This window comes from Cyprinodon variegatus, unplaced genomic scaffold (assembly GCF_000732505.1).
Source record: "Cyprinodon variegatus isolate N-32 unplaced genomic scaffold, C_variegatus-1.0 Scaffold489, whole genome shotgun sequence".
NCBI lineage: Eukaryota > Metazoa > Chordata > Actinopteri > Cyprinodontiformes > Cyprinodontidae > Cyprinodon > Cyprinodon variegatus.
The window spans coordinates 557,308-577,840 of NW_015150942.1; the positions used below are offsets into that span (position 1 = coordinate 557,308).

At 38.2% G+C, this 20,533-nt stretch overlaps 1 protein-coding gene across 1 annotated transcript in view; it reads right to left on the minus strand.

Annotated features, from left to right (window-relative positions):
* LOC107094544 (nesprin-2-like) overlaps positions 1-20,533 on the minus strand; it is a 98,910-nt gene that overhangs the window by 50,642 nt on the left and 27,735 nt on the right. Inside the window, 23 exon segments of the mRNA XM_015390229.1 lie at positions 400-522; positions 718-903; positions 2,721-2,858; positions 3,028-3,210; positions 3,559-3,690; positions 3,775-3,918; positions 4,091-4,241; positions 4,322-4,581; positions 4,703-4,903; positions 5,087-5,231; positions 5,324-5,658; positions 5,742-7,767; positions 7,866-8,104; positions 8,461-8,610; positions 10,813-10,983; positions 12,745-14,391; positions 14,492-14,650; positions 16,119-16,248; positions 17,352-17,479; positions 17,583-17,906; positions 18,035-18,199; positions 18,824-19,139; positions 19,260-19,435. Of these exon segments, the coding sequence (XP_015245715.1) occupies positions 400-522; positions 718-903; positions 2,721-2,858; positions 3,028-3,210; positions 3,559-3,690; positions 3,775-3,918; positions 4,091-4,241; positions 4,322-4,581; positions 4,703-4,903; positions 5,087-5,231; positions 5,324-5,658; positions 5,742-7,767; positions 7,866-8,104; positions 8,461-8,610; positions 10,813-10,983; positions 12,745-14,391; positions 14,492-14,650; positions 16,119-16,248; positions 17,352-17,479; positions 17,583-17,906; positions 18,035-18,199; positions 18,824-19,139; positions 19,260-19,435 (7,629 nt within the window).

Sequence of the window (20,533 nt, forward strand, 5' to 3'; positions counted from 1 at the left end):
TTTTTTAATCTCCTCTTGATACAGAAACCTGTCCTGAGTGAATCGGTGCTAATGTCAAATGAATGAATGTTATATGAGTAAAGACATTAACCTTGACCAATATTGTTAAAAAAATATTAAATAGATAACACAGATATAAATGTACTTAACATTTCTTATCAACAAATATGTTTACTTTAGCAGCAAAAATAAATACATAACACTTCCATGTAAAGTAACCTGCAAACAAATATTTTAACATATACTATAAAATATAGCAGCTGCCTGAAACTTGTTGTAGAAAATGTAAGTATGGTTGTTTATGATATAAATAAATGAAAAAAAGACTGGATCAGAATGCTGGATTGGCGACATTCATCTGATATCCGTAGGACAGTCAGAGCAGCGTTGGTGTTTTACCTCACAGTGGTAGAGATGTTCGGTCAGAGTTATGTCTTCATTGTCCATGGAGTATAATATGGTCCTTATTTTTGTGACGTTTTTCTCCATACCCTTAATGTCAGCTTCAACCATCTCTACTATCTGAAAGAGAAATTAACATCAAGTGTTTCAGTTAATCAGGAATCATCAGAGCTGCTATAACTGTCTAACTGTGACCTAATTCATATGGTGCCAGCCTACAGGGTGAAGCTCCGTAGCTTTTATTTAAGTTGAGGATTACTAAGATTGCTTAGTGTGAATTATCTACCAAATAACACACATCTAGTATGTTTTTACCTCAGTGAGCTGCTGAAGTTCTGCGAGTGGCTGAATGATGGTCTGTAGCATTTCCTGAACCTCTTGGTCTCTTTGGTCCAGCCTTTCTTCCTGACTGCTGACGTCACACACAGCAGAGATCTCCTCCAGCATTGATTTAAACGTTTTCAGGGTCTGTCTGATCCTCTTCGAGTCCTCCAGGATCAACTATCCCAGATATATCAATTTAAAGAGTAAAAGATTACAACCAGTAATAAACACTTCCAAAAAAAACACAAAAAACTCACAAATCATTGCATCATTACTGACTACATGATTACATGATATGGTCAAAACTGCTCTCTAACCAGGATGGCATAACTAGAGGTTCACCTCAAACTCATACAGATGATAGCGATTGACACCCCCCATTGTGTGCAAAGTATAAGCGGGGTGGATAATGATGCTGAATTTGGTATCTGATAGCAGGCTTATGGTTTATTATCAAACTGAATATCTGCACTAGAACATATGGGCCTGACCTGCCAAAGGTAAAGAAACATGTAAAGAAACACATGCAAATTTGACAGAACGCAAACCTGATCTACCAAACGAGCGCAGGCAGCACTGTCTGTGAAATTGGCATAATTACAGGCACAGTCCATTTGGTGTGTTTGCTTTAATGAATATGTAGAAGATTTGCTGCCTATCAGAAAGTACAAAATATTTTGACGAAAATATGCAAATGTAAATACCACATGCAGCAAGTCTTTTTTTTTCAAATCTGAAACAGATTGCATGCCCAGTTTCTGCATCCATGTTTAGTAAGTTTGATGTAAGGACAAGGACACTATCCAAGGACATGCAAGGACATTATTGCATGCAATAATGTCTGTTTTGATTGTGGTGAGAAGTTGGCACAGATGCAATGACAGAGAAGGGAGAGAGAAACCCCTCTGTGGGTGTAATAACCTATGCAGACTGTCAGAGAATAAAATAGAACATATCCATCATCTATTGAGCAACACTTTATCTGAGGACCTAGATGAACTTAGGGCTGACTAGGAGCCAGTCACAAATAGAAGCCAATGGAAAAGCTCCTCTCACTTCTGCATGGATCATTCCAGAGTTAATGCCATCCCCCAGAATAGATGATCAAGTGTTCTCTCTCAGATTCCTTTTTTGAGGTAGGGGGGCCATGTGGATGTTACTGATCATGTGGAAAAGGAGCTAGCACAGAGTCTTTTTAAAAAAAAGGCAATATCAATTTGTGTAAACAGTTGTGAGACCCATGAATATGACACTGTTTTTCAACTGATGAATGAGAATTTCCCTGTTAATCAGCTGTTAAATGCATTATATTATGCAATAAATAGCTGCTCTTTTATGACATTTGAAAACTTTAAATCTATCATATTATTCAAGTTATGCATTAAGAATGAATATCATTGATAAGACAAAAAAGAAAAATCGGTTTTCCTTCCAGGGTTTTTGAAAATTTTTTTAAGAGAACTTATGCAGACCAACCATTTCCCCCTTTTTTATAAACCCCAAACAGTCATAATACCATAAGAAAGGAAAATATAACAAAGAGAACTTCATATAGTTTAAGAAATTGACTCAAATACTTTGACTGGGCGCAGCTGTTAGAACGATCCAGATACTAGAAGCTTTAGTGGCAGTAGGTCTGGATTTTCTTTTTTTAATTGTTTTATACAAAAAGTGGGGTCATTTCTCTTCTTTAGCTGTTTGCTCTCCATCTATTAATGATGCCTGCTATTTGTGAGCATCGCTAATATGAATGGTGGGAACCCTAAAACAAATCCAATCTGCTTTCCCAAACTCTCCATGGTGGCAAACAGTAATATTATGTATGGTGCACATAATCTTAGCAGATTCCAGCAACATTCCCATTTATTACAGATAAAGTTCTCTTTTCTTTTTTGCAAAAGCCATTTTGGATCAGACCCTTACACTTTAAGTCAAAACATGTACCATAATAGAAGTCAAACATTTGTAAAACAAAAAAAAAAAGGACTTCTGACCTGTATATACTTGACATGATTGTGCAGACTTTTAGCTGTTGTAAACATGCAGGGAGTGCTGAGCCATGACTGAGCTTCTGCTATCCAGCTGGACGCTCTGTCTGTTGTGTCTTCAAACTCTTGAAGGCAGGCTGGAATCTAACATCAGGAACAAAACAATGGAAAACAAACAAAAAAAATTTACTTAAAAATACCCCAATTAGATATCTCGTTGGGATAATATATCTTTTTCATAATTTCTTTCAGTGCTGGGGGACAAAAAGTTAATAATAGGTTGATAATTAAACTAGTAGTGCATATGGAAGACCTTGCTGAGGAAGGAGGTGCGGTTTTCAGCCATCAGGGATGCATTCCGATAGAGCTGAGATGGTTCTGTGAGCTGGTCCATTAGAACCTGGGCCTCATTTGGGTGGTCTTCTGCAAGATCCTGCACTTCACTCTCGAGGAGCATTAAGCTGCTATGCCAAGCATCCAGTTCATCCCACACACACTAGAAAACAATAAAAGCCTTTTAACAACAATGTGGATCATATTAGGGTTATCTTTGTTTTTTTTGGGGTTTTTTTGTTATTGGTTAATAGATAAATTTAAAATGCTACTGTATTTTCAGTTTTCTATGCTCTTACTTTAGAATAAATTAAAAAGTGTTAATGTCCAAAACCTGGCATATTCTCCAGCTCTGCTGGTGAAGGGAAAAAAGTGCAATTCATTGATAAAAAGCAGATAAAGAAATTTGGAGTTGTGGAAGACCAAATTATTATAGATATTATACGATCTGGAATTAGAAAACACGCGTTCATGACAACAAAACCAAAAATACAAAATAAAACAGAATTACCTTGAGGACATCCTGAGCTTCTTTAATTGTTGGACTTCTCTGCTCCAGTAATGTTTTTATTTTATCCAAACCAGAACCCAGTTCCTTCACTCTACGAGACAGAATCCTGACTGGGTTGTCCATTTCCAAAAGCTGTTGAGCAGAAATATACCATTTATTAAAAAATGGTTAAAGACAGATAATCAATTTGTCAGTAGAGATAAATGTGAACGTCACCGTTTCTTCGGCATTCTGCGCAAATTGTTTGAGATTTTGCATCTTTTTTCCGATATCTGTTGGGATTTCTGTATATCGACTCTCCAGGCTTCCCATGAGAAGTTCAAGTTGACTCTTTACACAGAAAATGTTTTCTTGCAATTCCTTTTTGGAGGGAAAATATGCCATCTTTTATTTTTTTGGTAAAACATTTACTTTCAAACATTTATAATAAATATATTTTCATTTATAATTATTGGATATAAAATCCATCTGTTTCCTTATGAATTATAAAATACTTTTTTTTAAGCTGTTGATGCATAATGTGTGAGCTGACCTGCTTTTTGATTAGATTTGAACTCATTTCCAGCTTTGATAAGACTGCAAACATTTTTTTCTCTACATCTTGTATTTCTTCTTGAACCTGAAGTCTCTTTTTCTCCTCTTCTTCTGCTGCAGCCTTAAGAAGAAGGCTTTTCTCTTTCAAGCTGTGGGGATAAATAATGTTTAACATCTATCTCACATCTGGCTCTATCATTTCAAGAAGTCATATTAAACAAAATTCCACCTCCTAATGCTCTCTTGGATCTTCTCCCGTGTGTTGCCAATCTGTCCAAGGTTGATGGAATCCTGGGAAAACTTTAGGCCCAAAGCGTGCATCAGCCGATGTTCCAGGAACAAAAGTGCCTGCTGCTCCTGATCCAAACCTGACAGGTGCAGCTCCACCTGCGCCAGAAGCTCTTGGGGTTCCTTTTGAGAGAAACTCACACTGGAGGCGTCTGGCAGCTCAGCCTGAAGACTGGCCAAATAGCTGCAACTCTGCTCCATCTACGCAAAGTAAAATTAAAATTTCATAATAGCAAAGTTATACAGCACAGTAATAGCACTCAGTGGAGTTTCTTTGAGCCTCCATTACTCTCTACCTGACGGTATGAATGATAAGACTCACGCTTGTTGTAATGTCCTTCCATTCCTCTCCCTTCTGTTCTGCACGGGCCAACAGGAGGCCCACGCCTCGTCTTAACGACGTCCAGTGTCTCCAGAGGGCACCAAGCTCACCATCCTTTCCAACTCCACAACCCTGAACTGGACATCCAACATTCAGGTCATCCAACTTTCCAGCCATGGTTTGAAGATCTTCTTTTAGAACCTTTATAAAAAGATTAGGCTTGAATTAAACTTATCATCATTGTCAGCATGCATCTTGAACATATGACAAGAGTGTTATTGATAAGTTCATTTCTAAAGTAATTCCCTACGGTCAAACAGTAATGTCAAACTTAAGGCTCTGATGGATCCATCATCAAGAGAAGTAAAACTTGCGTTCACCTACCTTAGCTCTTTTCTGCTGAGTGATGCACTCGTCATATGATGTCACCAGCTCTGATGCACATTCTGAAATTTTGGATTCAAGATGTAAGAGTTCCTGCTTAACGTCTTCATGCCACTTTTTATGGGTTTGTTGCCTTATTTCACACCTGTGAGTGGAGAAAGTATACACAAAACAGGCATAAAAATAGATTCAAAATGTAAAGGTATTTTTTTGATATCATTGTGCCATCCACAGTACCTCTCCAAGCATTCCTGTCTGAGTTTTGCCTGAGCTTCCAAAACAGCTCTCCCAACTAGCAACTGGCTGAGGATGCTGATATGAAGGCTCTCAGTCTCTGGCCATGAGAGGCAGCTATGCTGGGGCACCTTTTCCACAAGATGGTGAATGTGAGCTTGAAAGCCATCTTCAAGAACCTCCAAAGCTTCTTGGGTCTGTCTTTGCTCCTGGGTACAATCCAAAAACCCCCCTGGAGCAGACAAGAAGGTTGCCTCTGCATTATGAAGGAAACCTATTGCTCCTTGAGCAGCCCATTGATAGTCTTTAAAGGATTCCCTGGCCTGAGACAGATTGACCTGTTGGACAAATGTCAACTGTTCAAAAAGACAACATTCAAATGAGTAAATAAGAAGATTTGTTATTCTGTTAACAAGTTTACCATCAATGAATGACCCTCTTGCATTACAACGTCTCTGAGAGAATACAGCTCCTTGTAGTCTTCCAGGTTGAGGTTATCTTTCTGTGCCAGGCTTTCCAACACTCGCATCCCAGACTCTACATTTGTCCTAATGAAGCAGCACTGTGATATGGCATTATCTATTGCTTTTTCATCTACCTGGACTTGTTTGATTTTTTCCAGTTGCCTCTTAGCTCTCTGTAACAGCTCCATCAATGTGGGAAGTTCAAATGAAAATTGAAGACCTGTCAAAAGCTGTGCCTCCAGATTTTTCATATCGTCCGTGACAGAATGCTCCCAGGAGTTCAGCGTTTCTACCATGTGCTGAAGCTTTTCCCTCTCTGAATGAAGCTCAGTTGACTGCAACTCATTGGCTATAGCTTCCAACTGATTGGTGGTATCCTGACATTGAATACTGACCAGGGTAAGTTCAACCAGCAATGTCCGACACAGTCTTAATCTCTTAGCAATGCTCACTGACTGATTTTTAGCCTCCTCGATTTGCCTTTTGGTACATTCCATGGATGCCTCCGTTTGTCCTCTGAGGTATAAGTATCTGCTTTGATCAACAGCATTTATTCTTCGAATTTTGCACTGGTCATTCAGTTCCCCAATGAGGCACAGCACAGAGTTTCTTTGATCCTCCTGGCAATGTTGAAGCCCTTGAACCTCCCACTGATGTTCTATTAGCTTGTGCTGTAAATGTGTAATCACTGACAGAGTATTATTCAGATCAGTCAAAGAGAAGTTCTGTTTCTCCAAAGCAAGAGATGTTTGCTCTAAGTTAGCCTTGATGGTCGATAACTCCTCATTAGAGGATGTTCTCTCATGGATTAGCACCTCCAGTTCCCAGCAAATGGCTTTCTCATGAGCTAGCTGTCCATGGAATTCTGCCCAAAGGCCTGAAAGCCTGTCGACAAGGTAAAGGTTCTCACAAAGACTCAGCTCGACAGCTAATTTTGTGCATCGCTCTGAAAGTGAATCCACTAATTTGAGTTTGGTCTCCAACTTGACTGCTGCTGACTGATGACTTTTCAGCTCCCTCTCTAAATCACTGAGGTCAGCTTTCGAAACATCCCTTACATGGATGCAGGACTCTCTTTTCATGCATGTTTCTGATTCCCAGCCATCCAAGCTGGAAAACTCACACAAAACTTTCTTCCTTTCATCAAGGGCATTTTTCATGGTTTCAAGAACGTGATCAAATCTTTCAACAAGAGTTTTATTCAGGTCTGCTGTTTTACATACTCCAGGGTCTCCATTTTCCAATTGAGACACTTCATCTCTCAGCCCTCCAACCTGCGTCTGTATCTTATCTTGTCTAGACAAAGCTTGCATCTGATATTCCCTCATTTCAGCAATCTGAAGACAAGCCTGCTCAGGAGAAAGAGACAACCTTTTCCCAGAAAAAATATGATTTTCTGCTTGTTTGATCAAAATGATCAACTGTTGATGTTGGTTGTTAATTTTACTTGGAGAACTGCCTTCACAGCTTTCTGCTAAAGAGTCAAGATTGTGTTTAGTGACACAGAGCAAGGATTTTAGATTATGAAGATTTTCTTCAATTGCAGTTTTTTCCTTCTGACCCAGAGAAAAACGAATGAGGACAGCCGCCTGAGACTGCAAATGTAGGTAGAGCTGCTGGTACACTTTTAGGTCTGTGGTCAGACCATCCAGGTCTGAAGAACTTATATTGTTATTTTTGAATTTCAAAAGAGCTTCAAGTTTGGTTTTAAGCTTTTCAGTCTCGCTTATAATAAGCTTTGCCTGACATGCGGAATTTGATGCCTGTTGATCAGCTCTTTTGATGCTTCCTTTAAGGAGCCTCCATTCCTCCTGAAAATGTCCAAGTTGAGCAAAAACAACGGAAGTCTCTGCATCACTCAAGTGGACTGACAACTGGCTACTTAAGCAGAGAAAATCTTCTATCATTGATTCCTTCTGTTCCATTGTTTGCAGCAGTGCATGCAGTTTTTCAGCCAGAAGGGAACTGCTTTCCAAGGCATTTCTAAAAAAAAAAAAAAAAAAAAAATCTAATTAGATCACATTAATATTAGATTGTTATTTTTCCAGTATCAAGTAAGAGGAGTTGAACAGTTTGCTCACAGGCTCAGTTTTTCCTTCTCCGCTGCTATAACCTCAAGGAAAGCTGTGATGATCTTCTTCTTCAGGTGATATTGCTTAACCTGATCCAGCTGAGCCTCTTTGACTTGCACGGTGGCAGAGGCATCCAGTAAGGCTGAACTCCATTCTTTCTCAGCTCTTTCTAAAGCCTTTGGATCTGAAAATGTTGCTGCATTGCTTTTGATAGCAGCCATTTGCTCCTGCACAGATTGCCTTAATTCCTACAATAAGCACAGCAAGAGAGATGAAAATAATGAAGTTGAATTTGGTAAAATCGAATTTAACTGCTTCTGGATGCATAAAACTTTGTAGCATTTCAATGTTATTTTTTAAAGTTAAATGAATGGAATATGAAACTAAAATCAGTCTTTCTGACTAGACCACATTACTAATGCATGCTATTGTAACACAATTTGCCATGGGCAAACTAAAGACATACTTTCAAAGGAAACCTCTTCGACGATATTAGCACATATAAATCCTGCCAGTCACAACATTCTGTTTCCTTCACATTTACAAACTATCTCAACATTTGTGATGAAAACATTCAGATGTTTTTGTTTGTTTTTTGACATACCCTGGCATCCTTTAATTGTTTAGCCATTGCTGTGCTATTTAGCTGTGCTGGCTGATATCGGCAAGCCAAAACATGCTGAACCGTCCGTGCTAATCGAATGTCTGCATCACCAGGGGAGGACTTTAGGTTTAGGTCCATATGAGGTGTCCCCTTAAGAAAAAAAAAGGAAGTAGAATTGAAATTTAAATGCATAGTCATTTACATTCAACCTACATAACCCCTGAAAATGCAAATGAAACAAAGTGATTCTGAAAGTGACATCATCATAGAAAGGATACCGAAGTACATTGTGTAAGTTATTCCAAGTGTAGTTGTCATGATCTCAGCACTGATGCCTGGTCTGATTACTCATTTCATTCACCTGCTTAGCTCCGCTTAGTTGTCATTACCTGCTCATCTGATCCACCTGCATTAGTCACTATATAACCAGCCTTTAGACCAGTCTTCAGTGCCAGATTATTTTGAGCTGTTGGTTAGACTTATTCTAGTGATCCTGTGTTCTGACTGCCTGATCCTGATCCGTTCTGCCCCTCAACCTCTGAGCCTGCCTATTCCTGTCTGATCTGTTTGCCTGACCTGTCTTCTGATGCCTGCCTGATCTCTGCCTGCTTGTGTACCGACCGGAACGTTTCCTGACCACTGAGTCCGCCTGCCCTCCTCCAGCCTGTCATCCCCATTGTGTATGCATTGGAAAAATTATAGAGAAATAAGTAAAAATTTCTTAAATTAAGTGTATTTAACCTTAATTTGAGTAGTTAAATGAGATAGTTTACCAACAGAATGAGTATTTTTACTCTTAAAATAATACAATTAGATAATATGCATTTGAAATCAGACAATGCAATTGTGTTTTCATATTTTAAGTGTGAATTGTCTTGTTCCATTGGCAAAATTTCTCTTTAACCTCCTTAATCCAAGAACAAATACACTTATTTTAAGAAAAAATGACTTATCTAGATTTTGATTTTTTCCACTGATGGAACCTGGAACTGTGACCTGACTCCCTCTCAGATTCTCCTTCGGCACCTTACCAGATCTCTGAACTGCTAGCTCTGAAAACCTTCAAAGTCTCTGACATCAGCTTTGGCTTAGCCCTCTGGATTATCCTTTCGACGTTTGTCTGATCAATTCTTATCTCCTGCCTGTCCTCTGACCTCCGATACACCTGTGTCTGGGACTCTGTGCGGCGACCACTGAGCCGCTTGGCAGCCAGCCTGCCGGAACAATCCTCTACCTCTGGACTCCGACTGTACATAAGAGAAAGGTTCCTGCCTTAGACGGGACGTCACCCACCGAGTACGAATTCTGTTTTCAATAAATGTTCTGACAAATCTAACCGTTTGTCTGCCTAAAATACTGGATCCTTCATTTCTGAGCCTGTAATCCCAGTTGGTGTGAAGGCCTCAGTAGTTTTTTAGAGGACATTTGTGAATGAAGAGTATCAAAAAGTTTGGGCAAACAGCAGACAGGACACAGAGAATCTTATGGAGATTTTTTAAAGCAGTGTTAAGTTATAAACCAACACTTTTCTTAATGAAAAAAATGAACCAATCTGTTAAAAAGTTAAAGAGTGTAGGTCAGCTGCAAACAGACTAAGAAACGATCCAGTCAAAGAACAGGAAGACTAAAACACTGCAGCAAAAAATAGTTCTGCATGGTACTAACCATGTGAGGATGAGTGCAAATGTTCCTCACATTTTTCATTTTTTTTTTTTTTTTTATCTATAAAAGTTTTTAAAAATCATGTATTGTGTTCCTTCAACTTCTGTTAAATACCTCTTTGTGTTGGTCAGTTACATTCAATCCAAAATAGCTTTAAGGTTATGAATATACAAAAAATTGTGAAAAATAATCTTAGAAGTGACTATAGATAAATAAAATAGTAATACCACGTCACATAAAAGCAAATATGTTAACACAGTCCAATAAAGAATTTAAACAATCTAATGTAACGTAACATGCTTATTTCTCTTGGTCTACATGACGGGTAATTAGACCCTGTAATAACCCTTCAGGAAATGACTCTATCCTTCCTGTTGGTCCCTCTTCTGGCAGCATCATGGGAATATTCAAACATCAGTCAGAGCATCTCAACTCCTTTCTCTCTAATCTAACATGCGTTCATGATTTCTTGCTTTATTTGGAAACCCAGATCTAAACTCATATGAAATACCAAACAAACATGTTTAAAAATTATCTTATCTTTAAAAATATTTGCTGTATTGTGTATACTATGAACGCACAATTACAGGTGTAAAGATTTGAGTCTTTCTTTAGTAGATCCAGGCAGCTTAAAAGCTCTTTATAGTTTAAGAACAGACCTGTTTAACATCATAAACAGAGAATACTCACCTTTATGATGTGACTCTGCTCCACTGAGCCTTGAATCTCAGATAATCTTTCTTGTAAGGTGGAACTGTAGTTGTAGGTTCCTTGTGATCCACCTGTCAGCTCTTCAGCACCAGGACCACATTGTAACCCCGGCAGGTTCCTCTCAGGCTCCATGCTTTCTCTGCTCTGAGACTAGATGGGAACAATCCAGGGTGGTGTCACAGCATTTGTCACAGTAGCATTTTTCTCTGATGTTTGTCCACAGATAGCAACAGTGCTTCCTGTTTCTTTTTTCCCGCCTCCACCAGGGCAAATATCAGGCTGTCAGTGGCCCAGCCAGTCAGTACAGTTAACACAAGAATGTGCCTGAGTGAGTGAGGAAGAGTGAGATGCCCCGGGGGTGAAGGATTCCCTCCCCTCTCCTAAAACTGTGTTGATTCTGGTTTATTTGGACAACCACATTTTTTACAGCGTGGCCTAACTGGGCAACAAAAACTGGTTACTAGATTACAAAGAAGGGTGGTGCCTTGCTAAATTAGAGGAGCTTGACAAAGGTGTGTATTGTTGCTGGTTTCTATGTGATGTCAAAACAGGACATATATGCAGATTTGCAACCAGGAAGAGAAAATTATCCACATTAGGAAAACCTAGAACTGCTTCTTCAACACTTATTTGGTAAAAACAAACAACATTAAGAAGCAGCTTTTATTTTAATGCATTCTTATTTCTTTGTTCTCTTAGATAACTATTTTTACAGATTTTACTGAGAGGGTAGCAATTGAAATATGGCTATAAAAATAACTGAATTATCAAGAGATCAAATATTCTGTTAGATTCCACTAAGCAGGATGCAAAACTATTGTGAACCTGTTCTTGTCCGCCTGTTTTAAGTCAAAATTTTAAATATAGGAAAAAAAATTATAAATTAGTAAAACTTTTATAACAGACACCTATTTCATACAACAGAGTAAAGCTTTGTTCACTGGCTGAACAGTCAACCCTGTAAACAGATGTTAACCACGATAAGGACTGATGATGTAATGACAAACTTTTTCTTTAACAAACAAATCCAAAAGAAAAACTTCTGGCATCTAGAAACAACTGGAAGAAACCTGAATGCTAAAAGAAGTGACAGGAGACAGGAGAGAAGTGCGTTAAGAGGCAGACTTTTCAGAAAGTATCTTTTTGCACTGAGCCCAGCTTGTGCAGCCTTTGGCTCTAATTTTAGCTTCTCTTTTGTGGATTTCCAAAAACCTTCAAAATGAACTTTTGAAGATGAGTGACATTCATATAGCAAACCTGTACTATCATCATAAAATAAGAGCTTTAAAATTGACTTTTCTCTCTTCACTTTTCTCTCTTGGTCTCTCCCTTATTCTTGACTGTGAGCTACAGCTGTAAATGTCAAAGACAACTTTGCCTCACGATGAAAATCTTAAAAAAAATTTAGTAAAGAAAATGGGTACGGGCTTATATATATATATATATATATCTATATATATATATATATATATAAAAAAAACCATGTAACCTCTGTATAAATGTGTCAATGTTTTGTTTCTGCTTTGATCCTTAACCTCCTGTGCCCTTGCTGAGCCATTTAACACCGATGATGTCACTATTTTCTCTAAGCTTTAAAGCTACCGACTTCTGAGTTAAGTATAAGAATGGACAAAAGAATAAATAAAAAAGTGCTTGAAAACATATCCTGGCCTTTACACTGATGGAAATTTGTACTAGTTCTTCTCAGTCTAGCAACACTGAGGTGGTCTCAGAAGGCCTGGGGACTGTAGAGCAGTTATAATCTGTTTTAAAGGGGTTAAATATGTTAAATACAAGGTTTGGGGCCTCATCTTTTAGTATGTTTATAAGATTTGAAATTTTATTAATTCATTATTACATTGAGAAAGCAAAATAATTTAATAGAAGAAATGTGCCACTAGCATAGCTTACCTTCACCAGTGGTAACACAGTTTCCTGCAGCACTCCATTTGGTTTCCGTTTGTTTTGTCCATCTAGCAGTGAAGGACTCTCTCGTCCCGTTGGTGTTGCACAGTGTTTCCCATCTGTGCATTCAGAATCAGAAGCTCCTCCCTGCGCTGCCCCCTCACCTGTGTTCATTCCACCGTAACCAGTCATGATGTGTTTATTGTTACTTGTATTCATTTGTATTGCAGTTTCGGTTTCCCCTTGATTTGGCACTGGATCTTCTGCAGAGCACAGGGCAGGGCTCTCAGGTTTTCCTTCAGCTTGACAGATGTTCTGCTCCTTTTTGCTGACTGGGAATGTTGTTTCAGCTGAATGCTCAGTCTCAAACGTATGTGATTTAGACAATGTCAGCGCCTCTTCATACTTTGATTGGGTTGATTGATTCTCCTTACTTTTAATTTGGGAAACCAGGGAGGTTGCTTCAGACTCCAGTTCTTTAACATGCAACCCAGGGCTGCCTGAAATGGGTAAACATGTTGGTTTCTTCTCACTAAATCCACTGTTTGAATTATCTTCCAGCTTTATATCACAGTGTTGAGCCTCTAGGGACCACCTGAAACCATCTGGGCTGCTGGCCCCAGTGTATCCACTTGGTTGTATGTCCCATGAATGCATGTCCAACACTACGGTGAACACTTTATCTTGACTTCTACTGACTAGCTTATCATGCCTGTCTTCCTTTGCACAGAGACCTTCCTTAAAAGCCTCTGAATGTGCAGCTTTCATACAGGGAGGTTTGTCTGACTCTGGATGGACTCCTACTGGGGAGAATCCAGTTGCTTTCTGAGGGAATTCAGTCAGATCTTTTTCCTGACTGCACCTAAGCACATCTGGATTGCACATAGTCGTGTTTTCCTCTTGCTGCATTCTTTCAGTCTCCACCTCAGGTTTGACCATAAATACTTCTGTTGAGCTCACAGAATGTTTTTCTTTAAAGGCATCAAATTTATCGGATTCTGTTGGGAGATGTTTACCCACATCGTAAATGGTCTGAACGGTTGATTCAGTTGATTCTTTTAGTGATGTGATTCTAGGTAAATTACTGCTGCTGTTGGGACTGTCTGAATCAGATGGATCTAAGACCAAGGCTGAGGTAAAGCCTCTGTGCAACACTTCAATACTTTGCGTCTCGGTTGTAAATATCTCTGTAGTATTACCAGAAGGTATCACCCCCAGTTGACTTTGATTATCATAATCTGACTCAGCTGAAATCTGTTGGTTTATTTTTCCTGAACCAAATGAAGGTACTTTTGTTTCTAACACAATTTTGCTGTCAGAGCACGGTGCTTGAATGTTAGCTAAATCATCATCTTTGTTAACCTCCATGATACTTCCTCTTTTACTCATAATAGAGCTGTCTTCTTGAGTCGATTTGGTGGGATCAGTTTCCTCCTTTAACGCTCCTGGTAGACAGGTTTGAGGTTGGGTTAAATGCTGGCTTTTGTCACCATTTTGGTGACTGTCTGTGTCTGTTGCAGGTGTTGATGCAAAATCACACATGTCTGCAGCTTTTTCATCTACATCTAAACATGTGGTTCCATCTTCATCGCTTAAACAGCCATCTTCACCTTGGTTTGGCCGCTCCTCCATTTGCATTCGTTCACAACCGACCTTGTAAATGTAATTAAAACCAAAAAATATTCAAATTAACCTTTTATAAATTATCTTACAGGCTTATAACTGCTAAATTCTTGAAATGTGAGATCCTCACCAGGCGTTTAGAAAGAGAATCACTTAATTGTTGACTTTCATTGAGAACCTCTGATGCAGTTTTCATCACTTCTTCTCCAAGAATATCTACAAAAATGCCCCGCTTGGCGAGAACGTCGCAAAGTGTCTGTTGAAGCTGGAAACATTTATCCTGATCAACCTATGGAAGAGCCAAAAATCATTAAAAACACGTTTCTATTATACCTATTACTTTTATCATTTACTGGTTCTAATTTATTAAATAGTTCAAGCCCCACTCCCACAGACTGCCACTCTGGGTCCCTGAGCAAGACACTTAACCCGATACTTCTCCTTGGGCGCCCCACGATGGCAGCCCTGTTCCTCAAGAGGATGGGTGTTGAATGCAGAGTTAAACTTCTCCAATGTGAGATCAATAAAGTTCAATTATTATCATTAAATATTATAGAAAAATGAGTCTGTGCTGTGGATTAGCTGGGTTTTAGACCAAAACATTTTTTGATACTCACGAAAACACACCTTACACAGAGGTTCTTTATTTAAGTTTAAAAGCAAATCTTGAACTGGAATTCAGACTTTTTATGTCCAACAAGAATAGCAGCAGGGGGATTTGCTAGTATTATAATTTACAGGACAAACTGTGGCATTTTAACGCTCAGTGAAGCATAAGGAAGGAAAATGCATTTTGGAACTGAGTGGCAAAAAAAAAAAAAAGTAAATTTCATGTTGTTAACACAAAGTGTAGGCCTATAAAAGGCATTGGAGTGCTGGGGCGTTTTTGACTGACTGTTTAAACTTAGTCAAAATTTGAATTTACATCTTTCCTACAGTAGAAATGGCTTAAATTTGTCAGTTTTAGAGGAAAAGGACTTTGCAAACTCAAGCATGTATTTCTGCAAAGAAAAAACTCTGAGTTATTATCAGTCATATATTTGCTGCTATTGCTTTAGTTCCTGACATTACAGTTTCATTAAAAAATCCACAGAAATTTTAATACAGTCCAGAAAAAGCATGGAGAAGCTCTTTGAGCAAAGGGAGAAATGTTTTTGGGTTATAGTTAATGCAAAAGATGGCTGATTACCAGAATCAAAGTATAAAAAAAATAGGAAATATTTTGTAAAGTTTCAGAGAGGGCAACAAAGTCCTTTCCTTCCATGCCTGTTGACCTGCACAGGTTAGCTGGCCTGAGGAAGGCTAGTACATAATTCACTCCCTTATATGACAAATTTGGTCATTCAGAAATATTTTTTCTATTTAAAATTACTTAAAGTGTCACAACAGTCTAAACTTGAAATGTTTTTTTTTTTTTTTACTACAGATAAAAATCCACCTGCCAAGGAGTGACAGACTGACCCGACCGGATAACCCACCTAATTATTTAACAATTATCACTTTGTTTTAACAATCATGTTCCATTCAAGGGTGAAATGGTAAGTTTTCTGCACAATTACTGTTTAAAAACTACAACTACATTTAAGGGATTATTCATTCTATAGTTTCAAATAACAATTTTCTGAATTCTATTTTTTTTTTTTAATAAATAAATGTTGAAGCTATCTAACTGTAATCTATATATAATTTGATGAGCATTTTAAATCCAAGCCTGATCGATGCTTGCTACTTTATAGAAGTACATGTTTTTAAATTACCTGACTGCGTGATGATGTTGGAACTTGTGCGGCTCGGCTGCATTGCTTTAGCTCTCCGATGAGTCCTCTTACTGTCTCAGCGGTTGCTTCAAAATATTCTTGCTTCTTCTTGTTGAAAACTGACTTGAGGCTATATTTGGGACACAAAGTGTTTTAAAAATAAAACAAATGCGATGAATTACTGATAAAAGTGAGTTTTCATGGAATTCAAACTGTTTTTATCTTGGTTACTTTAACATAAACCACCACATTGATAACTCTGTTACTCTGCTGCAAATTTTATTGCATTATTAGATGAGCCTGATGATGTAGGCTGTATTATCTCATTTGCACTAGAGAATTTGATTTATTGAAAAAAGGGGAAATCCCTTATTGTATCTGTAGGTCTATATCAGCTGACTGTGCTGTCTCTTTAAATCACTCTTTGCAGGTGATGAAGCAAACTGATGGAGTTTTGTGAATAACTCTCTTTTGTCTTCTCTTTCTTTCATCTTTTCTCGCTTTTTTTTGTAGTGTTCACATAACATGAATTATTTCCTGCATAAATAAAAGTAAAAAAACTGTTTACATATATAAATCAAGCAAAGCATTATGGCGAAAGGGATAATGCTCCACTTGTGGCCTATTTGGTAGGGCATTGCCCCATTCCCACGGACTGACAGTCTGGGTCTCTGAGCAAGGCCCTTAACCCCACACTGCTCCCCAGGTGCCGCACAATGGCAGCCCACTGCTCCCCAAGGGGATGGTTTAAATGCAAACAGTGAATTTTATTGCTCTGCACTTGTGACAGTGTAATGACAATCAAATTAATCTGTTGGGCTCTTTCTGGCATTCATTTTATTGCCACTTGCCAGACAGGACACACACACACACAAAATAAAGTTGGAAATACTGGTACAGTGAGGGAAATTGGTTTTTTTTCATTCAGTCCAGAATTTCCTTGCTAAATTAGGAATTCCCCGGTTTTTCATATATAGTAAGAAACAGAAATATTTTATTGTCAGCGGAAATGTTTGTCAGAGCAAAGCAAAATGGCAAATGGATGCAAACAGGTTCACCAGTCACACTATAAGAAAAAGTTACAAGGCTATAAAAGCTATGGGAATTGAAATAAAAAACAGGAATCTAAAATGAAAAAAAGACTATCCACAAACTTTCACAAAACATGACTTTACAATGTTACACAATGTTATCCTTTGTGAGATGCATGATTTATTTCATAAGAACATGTACCTGGAAAGGTCTTTTAAAACAGTGCTGATGGTAAAAGCCGCCTCTGCAGGAAGCGTTTCCTGTGTTTCTCTCATCCTCTTCAGGTCATTAACTCTGGTAGCCAACTCTGTCATCCTTTTATCACAGTCCTGACAAACACAATACTTATTTTACTTAAAACATCCACATACATGTGTGGTTCAATGAGTTATCTGGGGATCTAATAACTTTTTACAGCATTTTTTATGTTACCTGCATTGCCTGCTGCTGCTGTGTCACCTGGCGGATATCTGGCAACACAGACAGCTCCTCCACATTTTTGGCCAGACTGCTTAGATCTGTCTGTATGAGAAAAGCTTTTCTCCTAACTTGTTGAAGTTTTTCCTCCTGCAGGATTGAGGGTTGAATGAGTTCTTTGAGGCCACATTCTATTGCCCTCTTGTGGTTTTGAAGAGTACTGATCTGATCTGAAAGGCTGGCTTGGCCTTCTGCTGTGGAACAGGCTATAAAGGAGTCCCTCAGCGTCACAAGCAATAACAGATCTTCTTCAATTTCAGCAACTTGTTTCAGCAAAGCCTTAAGAAAGGAAAGAGATCAACATGTGAAACAATACATTCCGATACATGAGGATTCCAGTTAAAAATAACTATGTGTTTAAGTCAGCGGACGGAGAGTGTATGGTTATCTTTCTGAAAGGGTTGTACCTCCAGAGCTTCTGCATCAGGCTTGAGACCGCCTAAGCTGTCCTTTTGGCTTTGGAAGGCTGCTGTCTTCTCATGAAGAGCTGTCAAACGATGGCGGCACTCTTTCAGTAACTGGTCAAAGTGTTCTTCATCACTCAAACCTTTATCAAGCCGGGCACATAAACCCTGTGGACATTCCAGGCAGACAGAGCAACAGTCTGAAACTGAGATCTCAGAAAACAACTTTAAACCTGTTCGTCATGGTATTTTAAAGATAAAGTCTGACATCCATGTGATAACTGACCCTCCTTTATTATAAAATAAATTTATTTATGAAAAAAGTAGGATACACTTTGTTTATTTATCATAAATTCTTGTAAAAGCTAGAAAACTGTTTGAATAATTGTAGAAAGAAGGTTTTTTTTTGGTATTGACCAAATTAAAAGTCTCGGCCGAAAAGCAGTTAAATAACTTTTTACTTGCGGTTTTGATCTATTGGTCTTTAATCACTGGCGTTATTTATACATTGTTCAGTTTTAGATACATGATCATTTATCTTTGGGGTATAGATTTATTTACTATAGCAAACTCAAAATATGTCACCTTGCAAAAATATCTGACGAATAAAGGACACAGCTATTCATTTGTTTGTTTTTTAATAGATAAAGAAAGAAAAGCATTTTTCTCAATTTATTTTCCCTTTTTCATACTGACTCAGACCTAAAAAGTGGAGACAATTGTATTCTATTATTTCTCATCTATTTCAGGGTTGCGTTATAACCCTTAAAACACATCATGCTAATATTTTACCTTTATTGTTGCCATAAGTGCTGACTGACGGGTCTCTAACTCATCCCAGGAGAAATCTTTCCACACAGGGTTCCTGGTTTTGTTAGCCAGCTCATTTCTCTTCTCCTCCAGGTTTATTAGGGTTAAGTTCAGTGATTCGGATTCAGCCTCCATCTGACGGGCCAGGAGGGAGGCCTGTGCACGCTCAGCTGTGCCCGGCCAGGGGAAGGGAGCAGAAAGCTGTTCAGCCTGGAGCTGCAGCTCCTTCACTTTACAGCAGGCCTCTTGTCTGCTGGTCAGATACAGCGAGGTGAGCTCTAAATCATCTTGCAGCGCCCTACAGCAACACAAGACAGGACAATTATAAAAGCTCCTAAATAACAGGACCACTAAAGGAGGTGATGTTCTGGTGGTTCAAACATGAACTTTTCAAAGATATATATTTGGGCCTGTTTACCTGTAATAAGGCTGAACTGATTCTAAAAGGTTCTTCCACTCTTCCTCTGTTTTCTGAATCGTTGCCTGAACCTTTTGTTTTAGGTCTTCTTCCTGTAATCTTTGGATCAGACAATCTCCAGTAACTCTGAGCTCCTTTAGGCGACCTTCTGCTACTGTTGTTACATTTAACACAGTCTGAAACAAAAATATATGTTTGTATTTATCACAAAAAGTCCCAATGACTCCATATATTTAACAGATTACTGTTTGACAGCTTTGCTTGGCAATCTACTATCCCTGTTTGTTCAGCTTATGAGTCACTGTACATGAATACTGCTTAGTGAAGAACTGGTTGGACCGAATTTAGACAAAGAGCGAAACAAAGCAACACGTTACAATGCTTTGTAAACATATTAATATGACAGACTAACACAAAGCAGCTGTAATTGAGAGGTAGAGAGAACATAACACGCATTTTACCATTTTAAAGAGCATTTTTTGAACAGCATCCCTTCAGTATGATGCTGCCAGTGCCACCTCCATGTTTCCTAATATACTGAATGGTGGTGTTGCTAAATACTTTTAGAGGGCTCTGCAGCTTTTATTAGAGGCATCTATAAAAGCACATGCTTTAAAGGTTTATTATCCTTGGTGTGGATGCAACTATCGAATATAGAGTAGCTCACTACTGTATTTTAATGCTTGTTGCATTAGTGGCTGAATTCAAGTGGTACCAGAAGAAGGTGTTATTAGTTAAAAATGCAAAAAATAAAATAAAAATACATGTCAGTTATAATTTCCTTTTACTGGTTGTTTAGTTTATACATAATAGTAAAAAAATTTGATTGATGTTAAAGGTAGAGTGGAGGATTTTCTCGAATTTTTGAAAAAAAATGCACATAGACAACCCTGCAGTGTTGTGGTCAAGACCACCTAACCCGAGACCGAGACAAGACCAAGACTTTTAGGGTCCGAGACCGAGTCAAGACCAAGACCAGCGCCAGTATGTGACAATAAAATATGAAACATGATCAAAATCACTAAAATTGATCTAAAAGACCCACATTCACATAAAAACACCTAGATATTTAACACAGAGAACTGGAATAAATATAAACATCTTTATTTAGTACTTCTGTGTAGTAATCACAGAATTTCAAACAATTAATCAAAGTCGATCAAAATAGTATTTTCTCTGCCGTTCATGAACAGTACATACATTTATGTTGTTTTTAAATGTGCTATTTCAAAACAATGTGCAAAATTCTATAAAATGTGTAAAACTGAAAAAAT